This window comes from Podarcis melisellensis (genome assembly GCF_964234715.1).
Source record: "Podarcis melisellensis genome assembly, chromosome: 16".
Classification (NCBI taxonomy): domain Eukaryota; kingdom Metazoa; phylum Chordata; class Lepidosauria; order Squamata; family Lacertidae; genus Podarcis; species Podarcis melisellensis.
The window spans coordinates 34,333,404-34,360,165 of record NC_138533.1 but is presented as its reverse complement, the minus strand read 5'-3'; the positions used below and the strand labels follow the sequence as shown (position 1 = coordinate 34,360,165).

The window sequence follows — 26,762 nt, the reverse complement described above, 5'->3', positions numbered from 1 at the left end:
CGGGAGTGGCTTTCTGTGGCCAAACACACATGCTGGTGCTAGGACTGGTGCACCTGGTTCTCAGAGACACGACTGTCACTGCCATTACTCATGATGGCTGTCCTCTGCCTCCACAGTTGGAAGCAAGACTGCTTCCGAATGCCAGTTGCTGGAAAACCATAGCAGGGAAAAGTCCTCTTGTGCTTAAATCCAGCTTGCTGGCTTCCCACAGGCATCTGGTTGGCCATTGTGCAAACAGGATACTTGACTAGGTGGACCATCACCTGATCCAGCAGGCTCTTCTTATGTTCTTAAGTCCTCCTGCTGCTCCACGACCAGCTTCTCCTGTTCAGCCCCTCCCTCTAGCTGGTTGAAGTCCTGCTCTCCCTGTGATGAGTCCATGGCCTCTGCAGGAGGGTTCTGGAGACAGATCTCCTTCCTCACATTTAAAGGGGAGGATCAGGGCCAGATTTAAGTATAAGCTAAACAAGCTAAAGCTTAGGGCTCCACTCTCTTGGGGGCCCTCCAAAAATATATTTCCTCTTAATTGTATTTCACTATTAATATACTTCTTCTTAATTGTATTTCAGTTCAACAATTACTTAGATAAAATACATATTTTGTTATGTGCTAATTGCTTTAGATACCTATTAAGGTAAAGGGACCCCTGACCGTTAGGTCCAGTCGCAGAAGACTCTGGGGTTGAAGCGCTCATCTCGCTTTATTGGCCAAGGGAGCTGGCGTACAGCTTCCGGGTCATGTGGTCAGTATGACTAAGCCGCTTCTGGTGAACTAGAGCAGCACACGGAAACGCCGTTTACTTTCCCGCCAGAGTGGTACCTATTTATCTGCTTGCACTTTGACGTGCTTTTGAATCCCGTCACAGGGATTCGAACCACCAACCTTCTGATTGGCAGGCCATAGGCTCTGTGGTTTAGACCACAGCGCCACCCACGTCCTTTAGATACCCACTATGTCCATGAATTACCATATATCATATATTCAACACAAAAAACAGCGACATTTTTTGTTGACAAAGGACAGCTGGACATATAAGGGGCCCCATTACCTTCAGTGGCTGAGGGCCTAAATCTAAATCTGGCCCTGGGGAGGCTCTATCTCCTCCATCCCTGAGTACCCACCATCCAGTTCCTTCCTCCCTCCCTCTACCTCCTCCTCCTCCTCCTCCTCGTCCTCTTGCATCTGGGGTTGCCTAATGGAGCCAAGGGGCCAGTAACACACCATTGTTTCTCTAAGCAGCCACTTCAGGAATATATATATTTCTTCCCCCAGAGCTGCTTCTTTCTCCACAATGTGGTCTCATCTAATTGGCCAGAAAGCTGTGAACATGATTTCACAGTGCCAAACAGCCAATCAGATTTTTTCTGCTGGTAGCACTGAAGGCAAATGAAGTCAATTAAAAGTGAAGGCAGTGCTTCTTGCATCACATTGCCCTCCCTCTGCATGGGTGAGCGGAGGAAATATATATTGCATGCAGTGGCAGAGAGCAGGTGGGGGTGGCACGCATCCTGGGGGCATGGTGCTCCGCCCACAGGGGCATGGCACGTGTCCTGGGGGTGTGCCACCCAGCGCGGGCAGGGGGGCAGCCACGATGGCACCCCACTGGGATTGCGTTGCCAGGGGCGGTGCACTCCCTCCCACACTACTCTTCCTCCACCTGTGGTTGCACATTGGGCTGTTGAGGAACTGGGAAGTACAGCTGCCATTGAAGTCACTTCATCTAAGTCAGGCTTCCTCCACCTCGGCCATCCAGATGTTTTGAGACTACAATTCCCATCATCCCTGACCACTGGTCCTGCTAGCTAGGGATCATGGGAGTTGTAGGCCAAAAACATCGGGAGGGCCGAGGTTAAGTCAAAGCTCCCCCACCCCAAATAATGAAAGTAGGGACCTCTTTTCATTGCTGCTAAACAGGCTTGCGAAAATAGAGGATTCTTGCAGAAGACTATTGCTGTCAGAAGTACTGAAAGGCTTTTTTTGTTTATTGTTTAGAAGATCTAGTTGTATTTGGGGTATAAGCTCTTTTGGAGAGGAAACGTGCCTTCAAGAATGAATACATAGAAATCATATTAGGAAATATAAGAAGATTATATTCAAAATGCTATAATTCATTCAAGCTCCCTTAACATTCACTTTCCCAAAGCATTTTTGTAACATTATTATACTGCCTCAAAATTGTTGCAGCTAGTTTTAAAATTTGCATTCTGATTATTTAAAAAGAAATGTTAATGATTTCTTTCTCTCTCTCTCTCTTACTTATTTATACAATAATGCGGTTCCGAATTATTCAAACCCTGGTAAAATATGTGTGTCATTTTATCTATTAGCATTATCCACTAACAATGAATAGAAGAAAAATGAACAGTCAGAAGGGCAGGATATCAGGTGCTACATTTGGATTCCAGAGGTATCATTGCAGATTTTATGCTTGGTACTTGGATGGAATATATATATATATATATATATATATATATATATATATATATATTCATAATTGCAAAAAAGTTCTTAATCTCCCCTTCAGAAAAACAAAACAAAAAGCTAAACCCAAATATAAGACTAGCAGGGTGTGTCCACTCCTTCCATCTCTACTTTTATGTTGAGTTCTAGACTTCCTTTGCTTCCAAAAATCCCTGTGAGTTTCAGAGTTTCAGATTGTGAGTTTCAGATTGTGTACTCTTATATCTCTGCAACTGAATTCTCCACACTTTACTGAGGATCTTCTTTTATGCAGACATGAATCCCATTCAGTTCAATGAGACTTAAAGGTAAAGGGACCCCTGACCATTAGATCCAGTCACGGACGACTCTGGGGTTGTGGTGCTCATCTCGCTTTATTGGCCGAGGGAGCCGGCGTACAGCTTCTGGGTCATGTGGCCAGCATGACTAAGCCACTTCTGGCGAACCAGAGCAGCGCACGGAAACGCTTTTTACCTTCCCACCGGTCTGGTACCTATTTATCTACTTGCACTTTGATGTGCTTTTGAACTGGTAGGTTGGCAGGAGATGGGACGAAACAAGGGGAGCTCACCCTGTTGTGGGGATTCGACCTGCTGACCTTCCAATCGGCAAGCCCTAGGCTCACAATAAGACCACAGCGCCACCCACATCCCTTTCAATGAGACTTACTCCCATGTAAATGTGTATAAGATTTCAGCCTTAGCCACTAACCTTCCCCAGCAGTTGTGGTTAGAGTGTTGGAGTAGAACCTTTGAGACCATTCAGTCATGAAGCTCACTGGGTGACCTTGGGCCAGTCACTGTCCCTCAGCCCAACCTACTCCACAAGCTTCTTGTGAAGATAAAATGGAGAGGGGGGAGAAGGGTGTATGCAACCTTGACTCCTTGGAGAAAAAGTGGGATTAGAATATAATAACAAAATAAAATGAACTTCAGAAGGGGGCCACTGAATAGGGCAAATGGGGCACTGCTCCACCAACCTCAGTCTACCCTCAACCAGCCCTCATCTGCTTGTTTTCTGACTTTCAACCATTTCATTTGGTGGCAACTTCCCATCGGCTTCCTCCTCCTTAGTGCCAGTGCTGTGATTGTAGAACTCGGAAGATGGGGAGAAAGACAGAATCGGTTGTCTGCCTGTCTGCGGCCCCATCTGCAGGTGGGGCTCCCTGCTTTCCACCCCACCAGTCCCAATGGGCACCAGCCACCTCTGGATCTTATCCCTTTATAAAAGGACTGATGCAGTGCTATTTATATTGTAATTAGTTGTATGGACTTCATAGATTTTTATGCCTATATATATATATATATATATATAGTTTTGATTCTATCAGTGTTTAATTGTTTTTAATTAATTCCCCCCTATGTTTTAGCTGTTCTTTTTATCTGTAAGCTGTCTTGAGTCCCTGTCAGGGAAAAAGGCAGGGTATAATAGATGATAGATAGATAGATAGATAGATAGATAGATAGATAGATATAGATAGATGATAGATAGATAGATGATAGATAGATGATAGATAGATTAGATAGATAGATAGATAGATAGATAGATAGATGATAGATAGATAGATAGATAGATAGATAGATAGATAGATAGATGATAGATAGATTTGATAGACTTTGTACTGACATGGGTCATGTAAGCCTGCTTGTGACAGAAAGGAATTAGAGGAAGCAAGTCTATTCTGTTGTTGTTTTCTTCTTCAGTAAGAAGAAAGAGTGGTCTAACAAATTCCTTTCTTTTCTTTTAGTTTTTTATTTATACTTTTCAAATTTGTACATTTCATTAGTTTTACAATCAATTTCACATTTCAAAATTTGACTTCCTTCCCCCTCTTTCTGCGGTTCCTTAAATCTATTTTTAAGTATCTTCTGCATATCTAAATTCATTTGAGTTACTCATTTAATTATCTACTGTAAATATATACTCTTATAAGACTGCAGATTATTACAATAATCCTGCTAATGTTTTTATCTGTTTACAATTTATCTGTAAATATTCAATAAACCATTTCCATTCTTTTATAAAAAGTTTACCTTGATTTCTTATTTTTCTGGTAAGTTTCGCCATTTCTGAATAGTCCAACAATTTTTGTATCCTTTCTTCCTTTACTGAGACTTCTGTTTCTTTCCACTTTGGGGCAAGTAACATTCTTGCTGCTGTAGTTGCATACATGAATAAATTGGTCTAACAATTTTTTTCTTCTCCTTCACCTTTTGAATTTTGCAGGTTGTCCACTTCTGCTCTGCGTCATCTCGGTAACGTCAGCTGTGGAAAGCTATGGAGAAGACAAGTAAGTTCTGAAACATAGAAGAACTGTTTGGATCCAACAGTGGGTGGGCATTGGACAACTTGCCCAGCTGTTTCACACCACCATTGCTCAGGCAATTTCTCAGCCTGAACAGTAAGCTCCTTCCTGAATGGAGTAGTCCACGTATCCTTTCCTATCTAGGAAGCATTCCAACTATCCCCATGGAGCAGTAATACACAGATTTGAGGGTTCCTGATTCTACCCTAGAAATGTCCATAGTCAAGCATATCCATTCCATTTTGAAATGTAACTGATGGGAGGATTGATGCAAACCAAGTTCAAACAATTGGTTGGGGAGGAGCCCTGCTGCACCAGACCAAAGACCTATCAAGTAGCGCCCTCTTTGTGACAGTGGTCAACTAGAGGTGCCTACAGGACACCGTAAGTAGGACATGAAGGTGAACAGCCCTTGCTGCCTCTGATCCTAGAGGTAGTATAGAGCCATATCATGTCTGCTTGCCATTGACAGGCCTTCCTTCCCAAATCTATCTAATGTCTTTGTTTTGCCAACACCATAACAACAACAACAACAACAACAACAATTTATTTGTATTCCGTCCTCCCCAGCCAATGCCGGGCTCAGAGCGGCTAACAACAGGTAAAAATAGCACAGTGTACCTAAAATCACACAGTCAATTAATTAAAATACATTCTAAAATCAATTCAGAATCAAATTAATGGTGACCATTGGGTTAGAGTTCTATAAGGATTACAGAAGGAGAAAGGGGGTCAGACTGTGCCTCGGCCAAAGGTCTGGCGGAACAGCTCTGTCTTGCAGGCTCTGCGGAAAGATGTAAAGTCCCGCAGGGCCCTAGTGTCTTGTGACAGAGCGTTCCACCAGATCGGGGCCATGGCCGAAAAAGTCCTGACTCTGGTCGAGGCCAGTCTAACCTCCCTGTGGCCCGGGATCTCCAAGATGTTTATATTTGAAGACCGTAAGGTCCTTTGTGGGACATATCAGGAGAGGTGGTCCCGTAGGTACGAGGGTCCTAGGCCGTATAGGGCTTTAAAGGTTAAAACCAGCACCTTAAACCTGATCCTGTACTCCACCAGGAGCCAGTGCAGCTGGCATAGCACCGGGTGAATGTGATCATGTGGCCCGGACCCTGTAAGGAGTCTTGCTGCGGCATTCTGCGGCATTCCGTGGATTTGCGCCCCCTAACCCTAACCCCCAGATGTTGCGCCCGGTGCGCCCGGCCCCCCCTGCACCCCCCACGCTACGCCACTGACTCCATCCCATGAAAAAAGAGAGAAGCCTCTTTCTCTCTCTCCACTTGAAGGACAAAGACAAAAAGAGAGAAGGGAATAAGAAGGGTCTCAGACCCACTGGAGGAGAAATTTATTTCAGTTCACATTTACAGATGAACCTACCTAATTTGTACCTTTCAGAACAACGAGCAAGCTGAAACACAATCATTTTTCTACACTCACACTTCTCTGAATTTTGTAGCCCAGTTCTCCAGCCAAGTAATGTGTAAACAATGCACATACTAGGATAAATTATGCATAAAACCGACTATATTAGTGAAAACAGCATACAATAATGCATTTTTAAAAGGGAGATTGCTTAGCAACTTTGCTTAATAGACACATTATGCAAACAAATTTCCCTAACATAATGCATTTGTACTTTACTTTATTGTATTTTATTTTCACCAATGTATGCATTTTTTGCACACTTTTCTGGAGACTTCTTTTCGATTGGACAACTGCATTGCAACATATGGAAAAGAGCAAAAGAGCAATGTTTGGGTGGTGGTGGGGGAATAGTTGTGTTTTGATTCACAAATGTGAATTAGATACATTTGCATTAAAATGTGAATTGAACAGAATTTCTCCTCCCTGTCTCTATCTACATCTGAAAGTATTATAAATAAGTCATATACTGCCTCCTCTTCTTTGCTGACAGCTGGAAGAGAGAATCTGGATTACTCCCCACCCCCTCCCTTTGCTCTTTGAAAAAGTAATGCTCACAGCAAGTTGTTCTTTGATGAATGGCATGTTATCCAGTTCAGCTGCCAAACAAATGACAAATTGCATGTGTTTCTGTATATTTGCCCCAGCACCACCACCTGGAGACATGTCAATAGAGGCAGTTGCTGCTTCCCACCTGTGATGTATCTGTCTGAGTGAAAGCCCACCCCAAACTGCTGTGCAGGAAGGGGAAATCAATAGGTCTACCCCCTAGTAACCCTGTTCCTATGGCTTAACACAGGCATAGGCAAACCCTGGCCCTCCAGATGTTTGGACTACAGTTCCCATCATCCCTGACCACTGGTCCTATTAGCTAGGGGTGATGGGAATTGTAGTCCCAAACATCTGGAGGGACAGAGTTTGCCTGTGCCTGGCTTAACAGGTACCTGGAGGCAGGGAGTACATTCTGTCACCCAGGTTCCACCACCAGACTCAAGTGGCTCAGTATGGCTCAAGATGTGGCTGGCCCTGAACAATAAGAACCTGGAGTTGCATCCAGTGTAGCAAAAGTCACTTTGCAGTATACTTGTCCCCTGGTGAAATGTTTTGTACCAGCGGGATGTTGTTGCATAAGCAGGTTGCTAGTAGCTTTAATAATAATAATAATAATAATAATAATAATAATAATAATAATAATTATTTATACCCCGCTCATCTGGCTGGGCTCCCCCAGCCACTCTGGGCGGCTTCCTAAAAAAATATTAAAATACTGTAATACATCAAACATTAAAATCTTCCCTAAACAGGGCTGCCTTCAGGTGTCTTCTAAAGGTCTGGTAGTTGTTCTCTTTGACATCTGGTGGGAGGGCATTCCACAGGGAGGGCACCACTACCGAGAAGGCCCTCTGCCTGGTTCCCTGTAACTTGGCTTCTCGCAGTGAGGGAACCAACAGAAGGCCCCTGGCACTGGACCTCAGTGTCCGGGCAGAACAATGGGGGTGGAGACGCTCCTTCAGATATACTGGACCAAGGCTGTTTAGGGCTTTAAAGGTCAGCACCAACACTTTGAATTGTGCTCGGAAACGTACTGGGAGCCAATGTAGGTCTTTCAAAACCAGTGTTATATGGTCTCGGCGGCCGCTCCCAGTCACCAGTCTAGCTGCTGCATTCTGGATTAGTTGTAGTTTCTGGGTCATCTTCAAAGGTAGCCCCACTTAGAGCGCATTGCAGTTGCACAATAGGCTGTGCAATCTGTTGCCCGACCTTCTGCTAGCTGTGGCCAGTTTCTGCTGTTATGTTGGATTCCTCTGTTGTGGAACATTAAAACTCACCCATCCACTAGCACAATAGCCCTTGTACTAGGGGAAAGACGATGCTGGATGCAGCTCTTGGTGTTTTGAATACGTAGTCCTGAGCAACCTTGTAAGCCTTCTGTTTTCTCTCTACAGCTGCTGGCTTTCACTGAAGAATGGCACAATCTGGGCTTTTGTGGCCCCAGCCCTGTTTGTAATTGTAGTAAGTGCATCCCATATTTCTTTTTATCATTCGCGCATATTAGGGATATTGATGGGGGGGGGCAGGAGACGAAGGCAGTTTGAAGTCTGCGGCTAAATCCTGTTGATGTGAACTACAACACAACCCTTGAAAAGGCTTTGATGTTGCTATAAGTCCTTCCTTGCCTGATGGAGTGGATTACTGTCTGTCAAGGATGTGTCATGCATTACAGACTCTGCAATGAACAGGGAAGGTTGGACCAGGTCATCCCTTCAAGATCCCTTCCAGCTTTAGGAGTCTATGAAACAGAGAGATGGTAGCTGGGAGATGTAGTTGAGCCTGCAGACATCACATGACCATTCAAGGAAGTGAAGTTGAACTTGGCACCTTTGGAAAACACTGCTATGAGCTAGTTCTGGGCTACTATGGTGTGTTTTGGGACACTGGTGGTGCTGTGGTCTAAACCACAGAGCCTAGGACTTGCCGATCAGAAGGTCGGCAGTTCGAATCCCCGCATCGGGGTGAGCTCCCGTTGCTCGGTCCCTGCTCCTGCCAACCTAGAAGTTTGAAAGCACATCAGAATGCAAGTAGATAAATAGGTACTGCTCCAGTGGGAAGGTAAACGGTTTTTCCGTGCGCTGCTCTGGTTTTGCCAGAAGCAGCTTAGTCATGCTGGCTACATGACCCGGAAGCGTCTGCAGACAAACGCCAGCTCCCTCAGTCAGTAAAGCAAGATGAGCGCCGCAACCCCAGAGCTGTCTGTGACTGGACTTAACGGCCAGGGAACCCTTTACCTTTACCTTTAAGGCGTGTTTGGTCTGAAAAGACCCCCTGGTCACCTCATTAACTTAAGTAAGGAAAACGCAGCCCATCTTACCCTTTGAGAAAGACTTGCTTCCACCTATCACAAAGGTGCTGTGAAGGTTCAGCACAGCACTGGGTTATTTTTTTTTAAAAAAAGATCTGTGGGAATCTGGAGTGGCTTCAACAAGGCTTCCAACCCAACAAGAACTGTGTCATGAGGTGCAGTTTGGCTTCAAGCCGTAGAGGGTGATAATAAGCCGTAGAGAGAGAGAGAGAGAGAGAGAGAGAGAGAGAGAGAGAGAGAGAGAGACTGACTCGTGGTCATAACAACACAGGAATAGTGTCTACCTGCAAATAGTGGTTCATGTCATGGGGTCAGAATGCACTCCTTTGGATGGTGGCTGGATGCTGCATGTGCTGGATGGAAAGTGGCCAGGAGAACCCAGTGAGGATGACATCAGCCTGCAGCACTAGGGTTGCCATGTGTCCTCTTTTTCCAGGACATGTCCTCTTTTTCAGGGGTAAAATGTGAGACAAATTGCATTTATTTGCTTTGAATGGACGTCATAGCATCCTCTTTTTTGCTCTTCAAAATATGGCACCATTAGGCACTGCGAGCCACTTTCCAGGCTGTACCATACTGCTTTGGCCCAATCCTCTGGGTACTCCCTAGAATTTAAATTATGAGAGAGGAGTAAATGAACCATGCAAGCCTCACCTCACCCTGTTTTAGCCAGTCATACCCCAAAGCTTGACAATCTTAAATTCAGTTCTCTACATTCCTGAAGCAATTTGCATTTAAATAATAATAATAATCATTGTGAAAATCTGTTAGCATTTTGGTACAACCCCCCAACACATTTTAATATGCAGTTTTGACACATGTTTTTGCAAACAAATTTCCCCAGTGTAATGCATTATGTAAGCTCTTTTCACCTATTTATGCCTTTTCATGCACCCTTCCCCCTAAAATATACACACCTGGTACACATTACTGGGCCGGGGAGTGGCGTTGCAGGAGAAGTTCAAATGTTGAATCATAGCTGAGTTTCCATTTGCATTTTGATTTGAGAAGTGCAGATTGGCTAGCTCCTCATTAAAATGCAGAAGAAGAAAAATTCTCCCCATCCCTAATTCAGACCACTATACCCATAAATCAATGCGATATCTCCAAATCAAACAGCTAAATCCGTATTTCCAGAATCAGAGGAATATGTTGCTTTCAAGAACACATTTGAACAGTAAGAGCTGTTCGACAGTGGAATTTGCTGCCAAGGAGTGTGGTGGAGTCTCCTTCTTTGGAGGTCTTTAAGCAGAGGCTTGACAACCATATGTCAGGAGTGCTCTGATGGTGTTTCCTGCTTGGCAGGGGGTTGGACTCGATGGTCCTTGTGGTCTCTTCCAACTCTATGTTTCTATGATCTTAACTGATTCACAATTCAAGAACAGGTAGCCCATTGCATAATCCCTTTTCCCCAGCTACATTCTGGGGCCTAGACTGAGGAGGAGTTTGGATTTATTATCCCGCTTTATCACTACCTGAAGGAGTCTCAAAGCGGCTAACATTCTCCTTTCCCTTCCTCGCCCACAACAAACACTCTGTGAGGTGAGTGGGGCTGAGAGACTTCAAAGAAGTGTGACTGGCCCAAGGTCACCCAGCAGCTGCATGTGGAGGAGCGGAGACGCGAACCCGGTTCACCAGATTACAAGACTACCGCTCTTAACCACTGCACCACACTGGCTCTCCTGACTGAGCAGCTGTTATGCACACATCATCCTCCCCTGTTACGTTTTTAAACAGCTTCTTTCTTCTTCTTCTTTTTAACAATAGGAAGAGATTCAAACTCTGCTTCCCAGTTCCGGAAGTGTACTTTGATGCTCCCGCAGCCTTTTAACACTTGATCAAAGGAGGGTAGTTAAAGCAGGTCTGTTAGGTTCAGATGGCTGCTCAGGGTGCATCTGTCGGCTGTAATGAATTTAATCTTTCTAGATGGGAGTTGCAGGTTCATGACTGAGTTACTGATACGTGAATGTATTACAGCGCTTTAATTATACCCGTGCATTAAATTACAGGGAACTGTTGCTTAATCACTTGAATTGCTCAAGGAGCTTGCAAAGGATGGGTGTTTTATTTTCTTTTTTTTGCCAGGGATTAAGAGGGAGCTCGCTCCTCCGCGTGGCTCTGTGCAGCAATCCCCTCTGCTGATGTTTTATTATTGATCAGGCTGCTGTACCTCCTGTGATAAGAGGAGATGGCTGTGGGGCTTACCGGCAAATGGAAGGATAAACATATTGATCGAGAATTTACACCTCCGTTTTCCGTAACTTCCAAGGGGTTTGTTGATTTTCAAATAAGAAAGCAGAAATGTAGCATGCAATTCTCAGTGCTGCCCCTGTTCGCATCGCACATCAACCCCACCTAACCCCTCGCCCTTTTGTCTATTCCGTAGACAGCTCACCCCCAGCTCCTGCTACTCCCCATAACGCCTTGTACCCAGCCAACCCTAGAGCTCCTTCACCTCCTCCTGATCTCCCACAGCTCCTTCCACTCCCCTGCTGCTCACCTGCAAATCACCTGGTGTCATTTTGAAGTCTGGTGTGATCTGGTGAGCTCCTCCCCCCAGTCAATTTTAACACTTGTGCAGCACCTGAGACAAGCCACAATATCAGCTTACAGCAAGCCCTATACTACGTAGTAGTGTGGTGTAGTGGTTAAGAGCGGTGGACTCGTAATCTGGTGAACCGGGTTCGCTTCCCCGCTCCTCCACCTGCAGCTGCTGGGTGGCTTTGGGCTGCTCACAGTTCTCTGAAGTCTCTCAGCCTCACTCACCACACAGAGTGTTTGTTGTGGGGGAGGAAGGGAAAGGAGATTGTGAGCCGCTTTGAGACTCCTTCGGGTAGTGATAAAGCAGGATATCAAATCCAAATCCAAACACTACGTGCACTTCTGGCAAACCCAACTTTGGGCAGGGATCAGCTGCAGAGTTCTTTGTCTCAGCAGAGCTTGCTGTCAGTGCCCATCGGTTGATCAGCTCTGACAGCAATCCTTGCCTGTCCAGGAATAATTGGGAGCATGCTTTAAGACTCCTGATAGTTCCTTTGCAGCTGCATCTTTGACTGCAGGGTGTGCATTTTAGGGAAAGCAGATTTGCAGACTGAATTAGGACTCCTGCCAGTCCTAATTTGGCTCTTCTGGACTTCTATCTTCTCATCTCAATAACTTGTCTTTCACTTGGCTCTTGCATGGCCTCTTGCTCTTCCTTTTATTTTGTATATTTGCAGAAGCTTCTAAAGTGGCGTAACTGCCGATGAATAATGGAGTGAATTATTTTTTTTTAAAAAAAATCCAATATTCTGATGTCATTTAATTGAGTCTGTACTTTCTCCATCTTGCTTAACCTTCTCTGCAGAGAATTTGAGGCAATTAGCAACATTCCTTAAGGCTAATGCCCCCAAATGTTATTGATTGCAAAGCAAGCAAAGGCAGTGCAAACACTGACTCTGCTAGACTGAGAGTTGTAAATTAAGCCTGTGAGCCCTGATGTTTTATTGAATATATCTGGACCCCGTGAAAGCAAACGATTCATGGGGCTGAACTGGATGCTTTTCCAGGAGGATCTGTCACTGAAAGTGTTGCAGAATCCTGAGTGGAGGGTCGGGGTGAGCGGATATTCCCCATTTAACCCCCACAGACACACCCATCCTGCGTCCCTCACTTTCAGCTTAACTTGGGAGAATTTTTAACATTAATTCCAGAATTGGAACATCTGCAATTTGCCGCAATTCTCTATTTCTTTAGTGGTGTTACAGGAAATATTTTGCAGAGTTATCCCCCCCTCCTTTTTGAAACACAAAACATATAAGAGGAAACGTGTTTAGGAGGAGAGCATTAATGTGAAATATATTCCTTCATTTGCCTTCTAGAAATTTAGCACGTGGGGTAAAGCTCAGCACCTTGTAAGCCCTTGTAAGCCAAGTAAGCATGGTGCTGCAATTTGGGAGGGAGACATGAAGGCTCTGACAGTGTTGTAGAGTCTTTCTGCCTCCTTCCCAAAACCTAGCTGGTACTTTCTCAGCTTTGGGAAGTGGGTAGGAGGGATCTAGGACTCTGCCAGAGCCTTGCACCTTCTTCCCAAAGCCAGGCACCTTGCTCATCCAGATTTCGGAAGGCAGCATGAGGGCTGGGCTGGGGTGTGTGTATGTGCCAAATTTTGGGCTCATCACACACACACACACACACACACACTGAATGACAAAGCAGTGTGTGGAATTCCAGGCTGAAGTACTCTTGCAGCCAACTTGGTCTGAGAGGTTGGACTGCCCTGAGCTAAGGAATGGAGATCCTCCTTTCTCTCTCCAGATGCTACTGGACTACAACTCACATAATTTCTGACCATTGGACCATGCTAGCAGGGGCTGAAGGCAGGTGGAATCCAAATACACCCGGAGGGCCAACATTTCCTCTCTTATACCTTCAGGATGAATGAATTGCTGAATGTTGGAAAGTTTAGGACAGATAAAAGAAAATACATTTCCATGCAGCACATATGGTAGCTAAACTTTGGAACTTGCTCCAACAGCAGACAGTAGTGATGACTACTTAGATTGCTTTGAATAATGATTAAAATAATTCATGGAGGAGATGGCCATCAATGGCTACTAGTCATGATGGCTATGATCTCCGATAAGAGTCTTCTTCTGAAAATCAGTTCCTGGAAACCACAGGAAGGGAGAGGGCTCTTGAGCTCAGATCTTGCTTGCTGGTTTCTTACAGACATCTGGCTGGTTACTGTGAGAACAGGATGCTGGGAGTAGATGGGCCATTGGCCTGATCCAGCAGGCTGCTATTATGTTCTTATAGAATCATAGAATTGTGGAGTTGGAAGGGATTCCAAGGATCATGGAGTCCAACCCCCTGCTATGCAGGGACCATTGCTAAAGTATCCCTGGCTGCTGGCCACCCAACTTCTTCTGATGAAGTCATTCCACTGTCAAACCGCTCTTACCACCAGAAAGTTCTTCCTAATGTTTAAATGGAATCTCCTTTCTTGTAATTTAAATCCATCGGTTCAGATCCCACCCTTTGGAGCAGCAGAAAATAAGCTCGCTTTGTCTTCCATGCGACAGCCCTTCAGATATTTGAAGACAGCTATCATACCACCTGGAGGGATGCAGGTGGCGCTGCGGGTTAAACCACAGAGCCTAGGACTTGCCGATCAGAAGGTCGGTGGTTCAGATCCCTGCGACGAGGTGAGCTCCCATTGCTCAGTCCCTGCTTCTGCCAACCTAGCAATTCGAAAGCACGTCAAAGTGCAAGTAGATAAATAGGTACCGCTCCAGGCAGGAAGGTAAACGGCATTTCCATGCACTGCTCTGGTTCGCCAGAAGCGGCTTAGTCATGCTGGCCACATGACCACATGACCCGGAAGCTCCCTCGGCCAGTAAAGCGAGATGAGCACCGCAACCCCAGAGTCGGTCACGACTGGACCTAATGGTTAGTGGTCCCTTTACCTTTACCTATCATACAACCTCTCAGTCTTCTCTTCTCCAGGCTGAACATTCCCAACTCCCTCAACCATTCCCCACAAGGCTTGGTTTGCAGGCCCTTTATCACCTTGGTCCGCCTCCTCTGCAGATGTTGGAGAACAACTAGGCTAACTAAAATCAATGGAACAAACTCCTGGGAATGTAGACTCGTTTCTGTTTCCACTTAATTTCCAGGTCTCTTCTTTGAAACGATTTGGCCAGCCTTGACTTTTTAATGGACTCTCTGGTAGCAGGAGTTGAATTAATAATAGTTAACTCCCACCCCGGCATCATTAACAGTGACACTTGCCATTGCGAGTTATTGTGGCTTTGGGGCGTCTCGCGAGGTCACATAGGAAATCGTTAAGCAGATGGTGTTGTGTTTTCACCCGTCTAGCATTTTTGTCAATTGAGCTAGATGGGCCTGCATGGAGTGGGAAAGCTTGGCACGTTCTGATCCATGGCTGCACCAAACCAATGAGGAGCCGTGATTCCAATGTAAATGCCATGGAATTTATTTGCCCTATACCTGTCGGAGAACTCATAAATTCTTGAGACGGACAGATGCCTTATAATAGCGGGCAAAAGTTTTGGGCAGATGTCAGAACAACACAGCTGAGAGTGATGAGAGATGAAAATGACGAACCACTGAAGGGAAATCCATCTCAATCATTAACTGCATTCCTTCCCACAGGGCTTCTAATTAGCACTTGGGCGGTTTCCAGCTAGTGCATCAGTGTAAAGATTTGCCCTTGTGCAGCAAAATTTCCCCTCCTCTCCTCCCCGCACAACCCCTGTGCTCTTTCCAGATCTTTTCCAGAGGATTGGGGGGCACCCCTAAAACAGATTTAGGAGGTATGGCTTGAGAAGGGAGGAAGTTCCATTGGTCAAGCCAAAAGTCTGAATTGATGGAGCAGTGTGGTTTTTTTTAATAGGATAAGAGATAAATCATACGTATATACAATTAGCAGCCAAAGGGCTCGATCTGACACACACCTTGAGACTTCCCATCTGGCCCCCAGCTTTGCTTGTCTTCCCAGGGACTCCTCTCACTGTTTATGTGTGCTACTTAAGAAGAATCCACCCACCTCTTTCTGATTTACGCCTGTATTTTGCACAGTGCACTTATATAGCAAAGAGAGGTCTGTTTAAGCCCATGTTTGCTATTCAGGCCATGAAATAAGTAAGTAAGTCAATCTTATGCATCTTGCCAAGGGTCCCTGCTGGGTGGGAAAGCAATTAAATTGATAACAGTATTTTCACTTCATCAGCTCTGCAGTGATGGACCAGCTCCATCAGGGCTCCTCTCCCCTCAACCATCACCTGGGAGTAACCATTCAATCAGGTTGCCTAAGTGGGAGAGAGAGAAAACATGTGGCTCTTCCATTAGCTTTGTCAAAAGCCCAGCTCCATCAAGCATCTCCTGCCCCTGAACTATGCAAGCAGGTCCTTAACAACTATTTAAGAATGGGTGCCTCTGTTTGATTCCCCCCCTCTTCTCTCCCTATCCTTTTCTGTGTGCGTGTGCGTGTGATTAATAGATTGTAAGCCTGCTGGGAGAGACTGTCTTGTTTGAATTGATTGTATGTTGGCCACTCCAGGAGACTTTATGGCTGAGGAATGAGGTGCAAATGCTGTAAATAAAGCTGTCATATGATTTTGCCTCAACAACCTCAGGATCGGTGAATCAGTTTCTCTCTGAATTCCTTCTTTCTCCCACTCTTAGGTTCAGCTCTCTGCATCTCCACATTTCTTCAAAAATTCATTGGCGCTTTAGACTGATTTTACATAATATACACCTATTTGTAGGCAGTTTTGCCCAATATAGACATTTTTTGCAAAACAATTTCCCCAAAATTTAATGCATTTTTTTTGTATTTTATTTTCACCAATATATGCATTTTTAGGCATGCTTTCAGGATGCAGGTGGCGCTGTGGGTTAAACCACAGAGCCTAGGCCTTGCTGATCAGAAGGTTGACGGTTCAAATCACCGTGACTGGGTGAGCTCCAGTTGCTCGGTCCCTGCTCCTGCCAACCTAGCAGTTCAAAAGCATGTCAAAGTGCAAGTAGATAAATAGGTGGGAAGGTAAACGGCATTTCCATGTGCTGCTCTGGTTCGCCAGAAGTGGCTTAGTCATGCTGGCCACATGACCTGGAAGCTGTACGCTGGCTCCCTTGGCCAGTAAAGTGAGATGAGCGCCACAACCCCAGAGTCAGTCACGGGTCTCTTTACCTTTAGGCATGCTTTACTGCAGTCTGTTCGTTGTTTTACAAGATTCAGGGAAGTGTGATTTTCCCAAGGAGAGCTGCATTTCAGTTCTCGCATTGTTTTGAGAATTAGGGAGGTTTGCTTTTTAATGTGAACCTAATAAAATTTCTCCCTCCTTGCTACAACAACCCCCATTCTCAAGATTTGTGTGAGAATCTAGTTAAGGACTACTCAGGAATTACGTTTGTGTATATTACAAAATGTATAGCAGGAGGAGGCTTAGATGAAGACTCTGGTGTTAGGGAAGGGGGCAGGGCTTTAGCCCCTTGCACTCACCTTGGTCCTGATCCGGACCGAGAGCCTTTTTTGTCTACTGTTTGTTTCGGGAGGGAAAGTTGCAAAGACCTCTCTGGAATTTTTCCTCCCAAACCAATTAGGAGGCATGAGGTGATTGGGATCAGGGACTGTGTTGGAGGCATAAGATGAAAGATGTGGCCCCACTCCCCATCAGGGTCTTTGTGTCTACTTTGTAAAGCCCATTCATCCAATTGCTACTTGTATTAATTGTGTCATGTATACCGTACTTTTCTGTGTATAAGACTGTTTTTTTTATAAAAAAAAATTATGCTAAAAAGTGGGAGTCGTCTTATACATCGGTAATGCATAGGTTGGACGTTTGATTGGTTGCTGCTGCAGCTGTTGGCAGCTGTTGGGCATGTTATTGGTTGCTGCATCAAGCGCTGGTGTTGATTGGCTGAAGCTGCAGCAATTGGGTGAGCGATTGGCAGCTTTTTCTGGTGAGGAGACAGAGGAGAGGCGTTTCCGGCAATGTTCCCTAAAAAAAGCTTAACAACCCTTTGCAATCCCCCCCAAAAAGCTCAACAACTCTGAGCCATCTCCCCCCATCTTCTTAATTTTGAGTCCCCCAAAATAGGGGGCGTCTTATACATGGGTGTGTCCAATGTGCAGAAAAGTGTGGTAATTTGGCCCTAAGAAACAAGCAAACAAAAGTGGTGGAATTTACAGGAACCTTTAGAAAGCAGGCAACTAAGTGAGCAGCACGAAATATATGCGAGGGCCATAAAGCATTGCTACCCCAGCCCCAAGTGCTTAATTGCTTCCAATCTATTCAGATGCTACTAATACGACACATTAAGCAGATGCCTGAGATTTCAGTAGAATGTCCTTAATTCTGCCATATACATATATATCATATGGAAATTTACTACCATGGCAGCTGGTTGGGTAAAATGGGAGCCTTCTGCTAAAAGACATATCGCTTTCTTCCAAAAATGCAGGCACTGTGAATGTGTGTGGCTACGTGTGGGCATGTGTGTACGGTAATAGCTGTTCGACAGTGGAAGGTGACAGACTCTTTCCTTTAAACAGAGGTTGGGTGTCCATCTGTCAGGGATTATTCAGCTGTGATTCCTGCATTGCAGGCATGACCTGGATCAGTGTTTCCCAACCTTTTTCCAACCGTGCCCCCCTTCCGACCTTGTTTCCTTTATGTGCCCCCCTTGGGCGTAGCCAAGGGGGGCAGATCCCCCCCAAATAAGCAAAAATCAGTACAAATATTATCTGAGGTTCTGCCCCCCTAACAAAAGCTGGCACCCCTAAGAAAACTCCTGGCTATGGCCACGCTCCCCCTGATCCTACCAGTAGAAAGGTAGCTATTTAAATATTTTGTTTGTAAATAGAACATGTTTCATTTATAATTTTTATAATTTATACAAAATACAGCTACATAAAATGATAGGAACATAATGAAATATTGTTGAAGCAGAAAATCATAGATTCAGGGAGCTGGAACATACTGAAGAGTCATCTTTCTAGTGCAGGCATAGGCAAACTTGGCCTTCCAGATGTTTTGGGACTACAACTCCCATCATCCCTAGCTAACAGGACCAGTGGTCAGGGATGATGGGAGTTGTAGTCCCAAAACATCTGGAGGGCCGAGTTTGCTTATGCCTGTTCTAGTGCAACCCCCTGCAATGTAGGAAACTCAGCTAAAGCATCCATGACAGATGGTCATCCTGTGAGCATTAAACACCTGTCTGCAGATAGTAAACTCAGTCCTTTACAGCAGAATGCAGCAGAAGCGACTGTGGTTGGAATAGTAACATCAAAGGTTTCATTTATAAAGCAAATAACTAAACAACAAGATGACTCTCACATCCATCTTCTTCTTCTTCGGCAGAGGAGCAGAGAGAAAGCAGAGAAAAAGAGGAGACATTTAAATAGTTCCCATACTCATACATCAATTAAGTAAAGACTCTCCTCCCTGGAAGAGAGGGGAGTGGTTGTGGGCGGGAGCCCGAGCTCCGCCCCTAGCAAGGGGCGTTAGCCCCCTGCTTCCTCCTCTCACCTGGCTGGTGCCCACGCCCCTCGGCAGGCACCCAACCAGCTCCTCCTTGGCCTCATTCTTCTCTCCGTCGTCTCGTCGCGAGTCACACACCCTCCACTCCCTTTGAGCTCAGGGTCTTAGTTCATTGGCCTTGCTATGGACCTTAGGTCGGTCACCCTGGTTGTCCAGGGCGCCTGGTAGGAATTTTTCCATTTGGCATTAGGCTTTTTGGTTTTTTCGCCTACCTCGTAGCAATCGTCACAACTTTTGTGGTATTGGTGGGTAGGTTAGGCATTGGAATAATGTGTTGTGGTGTGTTGAAGGGCTAGGTGTGGCCATCGCCTATGCCTTCAATTTTTGGGTATTCCGTTAAAGGAATCTGGCGGTCGTGTACTCTGTCCGATGCCTGCCTGGCGGGAGGCCATGGCACGACCCTCGGTGACATCAGGGGAGAGCCTATAGTTGGATTAGCATCAACAGGCTCCACCTACTGGTGAATACCCCCCCTTTGTTTTAGACATCCAATGCCTAAGCCAATACCTTTTCACTGCTGTAATCAATAAAGTTGTGGCCTTTTCTTATATCACGTGTCCTTGCGTATTCATTTCACATTGCGGGGGTTGGGTCCTCGAACCACAATTAAAGGTAACCTGCAACATTATGCAATGTGAGAATGAGACATTACAATACTAACACATCCAACCTCAGCTTAGAAACATCCAAGGAAGGAGAGACCAGAACCTCCTGAGGGAGCTTCATCTTCCATGTATTATAAAAAGTAAACAACACTTATTCGACCCCAGTTATTTGACACAGAGGGGGAAACCTACAGATGTGGTACAAAAGGTGCACATGGAGTTCTGTATATATGGGAGAATTTTAAAAAGCAAGAGGTCCTCAATGACCTGGTCAAAAAGATCTTGTCATCCAGAGGAGCCCTGGATAAAACACCATAGCCCCACAAACCCTTACCTGGGAGTAAGGCCCATGGAACTCACTGCGACTTTCTTCTGTGTAGACACTTTGTTATTTACTAGTTGCAAGTCAGCAACACCAGTAAACTGGCTAGGGTAAAGTATGCATAAAAATGCATGTATCCGTGAAAATAGCATGCAAATAACATGCAAGAATGCATTGTAGTAGTTTTGCTTTGCAAAACTCTGTATATTAGGAGAAATTCACACTAAAATGCTGCTGGATTTTCATGAGGAGTTTTTTCTTTTCTTAATGCAAATAGATGTGGAGAACTGTACGTAAGTGTAGAAAAATAATAAGCAGAGAGAAATTGGATTTGACAGATTCACCATTCCCTGGCTGACCATTCCTATGAACTTAGCAGCATAGAGAGGAGACAGGTTATAGGTCAGTCGGAAAATACATGCTTGCACACAGATGTTCCCAGGTTCAGTCTTCTGGCTAGCTCCAATTAAATCAGCCTTCTCCGACTTGCTGTCCTCCAGATATTTTGGATTACATTTCCCATCATCTTGAGTGTTGGTCATAGTTCTTGGGGCTCATTGAAATTCAAAGCAACTGAAGGGTGCAAGGTTCATGTGACAAGATTGGGAAAACATCTGTTTGGAGAGCTTTTGGCACCTGGGATAGACTGTGCTTTGCTAGATCTACCCATGGCTTGACTCAAAACAGCTGCATGTTGCATGGAACCACACTTCAGAAGTAGAGCATAATGCTTGCATGATGTCCCATGTGCAATCCTTCCCAACTAAAAAGATCTTGGGCCACAGGGCTATTGCAAGTCAGAGTGGACAGCCCTGGATTCCATGGACCAATGATTTCATAGAGTCATAGAATTGTCGAGGCACCCTGTCCACAGCCACCTCTGGGTGGGCTTGAACCCCAAACCTTCTCGTTGACACACTGACCCATTGTGTCCCCAGGGGTTCCTTAGTAAATGACGGCTTCGTGTGTACATAATATGCCTTTCAGTGTATTTCAGTGCCTCCGAGAACCTGGCCTCATACATTTACTAAATGGTTTTTCTTGACAAAGCCTGCAACTTACGTGAAAGCAGGACTGGTTTTATTAGCGATATTGTTTTTGATAGGAGTAAACTTGCTTGGCTGCCGGCGCCTAGTGAGCTGAGCCAACAATCCTGAATTCATGTGTAATTATACCGCAGGAATAGCAGCAGCCACACAAAGCGTCGCTTAGAAAGATAGCAATTGGTTCGACATACAGCTCCCAAATCTAAATGTTTATTTCTTCTCGCTCAAACACCGGTATATACACAAGAGTGCTGTTTGTGCTCACATCTACACAATTAGAGCGCAATTCTTTCTTGGTATTATGGTTACAGTATTTGGAGAAGTTTGTTTAAATATATATATGTATGTAATGAGTGCTTCATCAGCCACCAATTTTCTCCAATTCAAACTGTTGACAAGGTATTTACATAAGATACTGAGATATGGAGGGAGGGAAAAGACTGTTGGTGGGATGAGATGCCGGGTCTTTCTCAGTTTTATTCCATAACGTAAGAGGAATGGATTCTTTGTTCCAGACAGCAAAAACATTAATAAAAACTATTCATATCTAATCCGTTTACACAAGCAAGGTATGAACACCATTATTTACTTTATCTGCCTTAAAGGCTAGTCTGTTCAACTTCTTTTCTTGCAGAACATTTTTTATATTTAGGTCTGAGTCACAAACGTTTGCCTGTTGTTGGGAGAATTTGGACGTAGCGCCAGACCAGGGGTAGCCAATGTTGTGCCCTCCAAACGTTGTTGGACACCATTACAAAACAGCCCTAGCCAGCATATTTTGGCCAATAGCCAAGGATGGTGCCAGTTCCATTCCAGCAACATTTGGGGGCCACAGGCTCCCCATCTTTCCCTTCCCAGTCGTGTATAAAATGGGGTGATGGAAAGGGAGCATGGGTGAAGGGAGCTGAATCCTAAACAGTTTAGGACCACAGCAAAGGGAAGGACCTTCCCCTCTTCTTCTGTATGAACTCTCCCACAATGTTTTTGGATTGCTTCTCAGGGGCACTCCATCTTTGGAGGTGTGCTTCTTTGTGATGACATGTCCCTAAACTGTTTAGGGTTTAGCTCCCCTCAGCCATGTGACCCTTCTGCCTCTCCACTTTATACATCATTGAAGAAAAGGTGGGCTTAAATCAGGGATGAGGAACTTGTGTTACTCCAGAGGTTGTTGGATTACCACTCACAATTATCCATGGCCAATGACCAATGGATGCCGGCTTGGTCATCCGCCCTTCCCTTCTCCTCTTCTGTGGCAGCTGTGAGTTCGGAAGCTTTTGCTTTCAGTTTTGCTTAACCACAGCTTGTTGTGCTGCCTGAACCAACAAACTGTGGTTGGCGTTAAAAACACTTGTTTGAAATAAGTTGAATTTCTGATACAAAGCATCATTGGCTTTGAAACTGACTTTAGTTTAAGGTTTGGATGACATGCTGAAACTGGAACTAATGAAAAGAGAGAAGCAAACATTTCTGAGCTCCTCGAAGCTATGTCGGAGAGGAGGAGGAGAAGAAAGCACGCATGAACCCATGAGTCATTGTCAGCTGAGCAATGGTTTTCTGCCCCTTTCACAACAATCAGGAAGTGTTCAGTGACTACTGAACATATTCAGTCAACACTGAGCTGATTTATTTGTCCATAAACACCCCTTATAGGTGCCTCCTCACCAAGGATGTCCGCAAGCCTTGGAGTTCTACTGACTCTTCAGATGCCTTTCTCTTGTGCATGGGAGCTCTGGTTTTGGCTATGATACCAACAAAACAAACAAACACCAACCATAGAAAATAGAGGCAAATGTTTTTGCATTGTCCATCGAGAAAACTGTAGAACTACATTTATATATTTGTTTGAGTTTATATGTTTGTTTACATGTTTATATGACAATAACAGGTGACGTGTGGGTGACAGGCATGTGTCCTTAGGTGGAAAGCCATAAGAACAACAACAACAACAACAACAACAACAATTTATTATTTGTACCCTGCCCATCTGGCTGGGCTTCCCCAGCCACTCTGGGCGGCTTCCAAAAAATATTAAAATACTGCAATACATCAAACATTAAAAGCTTCCCTAAATAGAGCTGCCTTCAGATGTCTTCTAAAAGTCTGGTAGTAGTTGTTCTCTTTGACATCTGGTGGGAGGGCGTTTATTATTAGTGAAGGCTGGTCAATTTGGGTGAACAGGGCACAGCTCCACTGGCCTCATTCTGCCCTCAGCTAGCTCCCACCTGCCTACCTTCTTAATCACAACCAGTCTAGGGTGCAGGACAGCTTCTTCCTCCTCCTTGGTCTTCTTGTTGTAGTTGGAGGAGAGGATGGAGACAAAGCTAAAATTAGTTGGCTCTGCCTGTCGTTAGCTGTGGTTGCACCTACTGTTGCCTTGAGCCCCAGCAGTCCCAATGGAATGGTCCCTACTGCTCACAACCCATGCATGGGTGCTTATGGGTGCATTTCTGTCATTTAAACTAGATGCATTTGTTACATTAGACACAGAATAAAATCTAGGAAATGCAGTGCAAGGCCCATGATTTCCTGAAAGTTTTGAGCATCAGCTGGAATAGCTCCCATTATAATATAACTACATTGCAAGCTTTGTGGAACACATCCCATAGACGGTATATATTTCAAATGAGGCATAATTGGCAGCCCCGAACAATTTAAAAGTGCTGGCTAAATAATGAAAGGGAATCCACTTTTCTAGCTAATTATTTAGATGGAGAGCAAGCGCCAGGATTCCAGTTAAATAATAGTAACTGTCTATTATCCAACTTTCTTTGGATGGCTGCATAATGAAGATGTTTGTTTGCAAATTGTTATTCAGCAGAAAAGCTGTCATATCCTCCCCCCCCCCCACTCTACAAGCAAGTTAACAGGATCTCCTGCCAAACGAGAGCTGGAATTCTAAATCTGGATGCTTAATAACCAAAGCTTTTTTATTCATGATTCATGTGTTGCTGAGCAGTCAGGCTGGGACTCTGTAGGATTACTCCAGAGTATCTGTGTAATGGATTTCAGTGTGCAGTGGTAACTTCAGAAGCTCGTGCTTATTAGGACTGATAATGCTGAAGGTAGGGAGGCCAACAGATATGCAGAACTACAGCCAATGGTAGATGCAGCCAACTAGAGTATTTTTCGCTCTATAAGACGCACCAGACCACAAGACGCACCTAGTTTTTGGAGGAGGAAAACAAGAAAAAAATATATTCTGAATCCCAGAAGCCAGAACAGCAAGAGGGATCGCTGCGCATAGAAAGCAGCAATCCCTCTTGCTGTTCTGGCTTCTGGGATAGCTGCACAACCTGCATTCACTCCATAAGACGCACACACATTTCCCCTTACTTTTTAGGAGGGAAAAAGTGAGTCTTATAGAGCAAAAAATACGGTAATTCTTATTTTAGTGCCATTCTCCTTCCTGCTATGTTTATATAAAGGCAATGCTAAGATTAAGTGGGAGATGGTGGCTGACAGAAGTGCCACTCCCTAGATGGGTTGTAAGTCAGGAGGCAGGCAACTGGTGTCTAGCTGTGGGAAACCTAGGCTGGTGGGGCAGTGCCCCACTTGCCTTAACAAACCAACTTCCTTTTTTAAAAAATAAATAATATCACCTTTATGATACATCAATTAACCAATTTACATATAACTTATAACTTACGCTATTCAACTTAGACAATACTTATAATACAAACAATACACATCATCACAATAGTTTTTAAGGTATTCTTTAAACATTATTCAATTTTTATTAACTTTCTGTACAGTGGTACCTCGGGTTAAGAACTTAATTCGTTCTGGAGGTCTGTTCTTAACCTGAAACTGTTCTTAACCTGAGGTACCACTTTAGCTTACGGGGCCTCCCACTGCCACCGCGCGATTTCTGTTCTCATCCTGAAGCAAAGTTCTTAACCCAAGGTACTATTTCTGGGTTAGCGGAGTTTGTAACCTGAAGCGTCTGTAACCCGAGGCACCACTGTAGTGAGTTTCCTCTTAGTCTCCCTGTCATCCTTGTGAGTTGTAAATATTCTATCATTTTGGCTTGCCAGTCAGTTTTTGTAGGGATGTTATCACTTTTCCAATTCTTTACTACCAAAATCCTAGCCACTGTGGTTGGGATAAAGAGGTCTAAAATTTCTCTTAATTTCCGTGGACATAATTCCTAGTAGGAAGGCCTCAGGGTTTTTTTGTGTGAATGAGAGTTTGAATATCTTTTAAATTCATTATATATGCTATCCCAAAATTCACTTATTCACTTACATTCCCACCACATGTGCATGAAAGTACCTACCCCGTTTTTACACCTCCAACAAATCTCTGAACTGTTCTTATACATCTTGGCCAATTTGGCTGGGGTTAGGTACCATCTCTTAACAGACCATCTTCCACTGAGTGGCAGAGAATGTGACACTGAGTTCATCCTAAGGATGGGGCAGAATTGAGCTTGGGGAGGGGATACTTTGGCTATTGCACCTTAATTGTTCACTTTGGTTTAATACCCCACTCATAGGAGCCAACTCCTAGGGACCGAGGGGTTTACGCCCCCCCCAATAAAATAATTGAGGGGGCAGCCCCCCCAGTTGATGGGCATTACCATTCAAATGGTTTGTGTGAACCTCGTCGTGTGATTGATTATGCAGGGCAGGGCATACCTGCACCCCCAGTATTTTATTCAAGATGACACCCCTGAACACACTCCTAGGGGTCTTAGTAGAGCACAACCTTAACATGAGTCAACAACATGCAGCAGCAAAAGAAAAAAAGAAAAAAGAAAAGCTAATGCTATTTTAGGCTCCATAAACAGAAGTATAATGTCCCAATCAAGGGAAGTTATAAAGGTAAAGGTAAAGGGACTTCTGCAAACAGTGTGCAAAAGAGATTAAAAGCATCTCCGTACTGTACTTTGGATGTGCATGCCTATTCCTAGCAGGTGTGCACAGCCAAACTGAGAAGGACTGAGAAGGACTGAATCACCAGCTGGCAGGAGAGCGTAGTTTTCTTTTTAATGGCCTCTCAGGACAAATTCAGCCCCCTGGAGAACGATGATTGGCTTGTGGGCCATAGGTTCCTCACCCCTGCCCTATGGTGCAAAGTGACACAATGTTGAACCACATGGACCTTTTTAGTCCACGATTGAGCCTGGCCTGGTGATTCTTCTTCCATCCTTTATCCTGGTGTGTTCAAACACTCTGCAGATGTTGTGTAACTTTGGCTGAAACAGACCCAATGTTTCTTCTTTGTTTTTACTGCCTAGCTCTTGAGAAGCTTGGGGCCTTTCTTTTCTTTTCTGACAGCCTGTGTGCCTTTTGATCATCCTCCTTCAAGTGGCAAAGTTTTATTTTCCTCACCTGTGACTCCAGAGATCTTGGCAGCTGCTCATTTTGTTCCTTCTCTCATTGTCAAGTCTTTTCAAGATGACTTGGATTTCTGTTGAGAGTTTTCTTTTCATTGCTCAAACCCAGTGTGGCTTCTCTGAAGACTTACATTCCCTCCTCCCTCTCTGCCCATTTTAAAATGATCTCATATGCTTTCAGCACCAAAAGGGGTCTTCCCAGGTTCACAGCTTGGAGTATGTGAGACTTTTGTTCACTGACAAAGTTGCCAGAAAAAATATTATCTGTAACCAAGCAGCCTAAGTATTAAATACACTCAGAAATTTAAGAGACACATGAGAGTCTCCAGGCTCCCCTTTACCTCCAGGCCAATGT

At 44.6% G+C, this 26,762-nt stretch overlaps 1 protein-coding gene across 2 annotated transcripts in view; it reads left to right on the top strand.

The window, feature by feature from the left end:
- The window catches only part of ADGRD1 (adhesion G protein-coupled receptor D1), a 262,582-nt gene that overhangs the window by 194,010 nt on the left and 41,810 nt on the right, over positions 1 to 26,762 (top strand). For both annotated transcript variants that reach the window (XM_081893300.1, XM_081893301.1), the window contains 2 exons: positions 4,687 to 4,750; positions 8,131 to 8,197. In XM_081893300.1, coding sequence (XP_081749426.1) covers positions 4,687 to 4,750; positions 8,131 to 8,197 — 131 coding nt within the window. The remainder of the gene's footprint in view (positions 1 to 4,686; positions 4,751 to 8,130; positions 8,198 to 26,762) is intronic.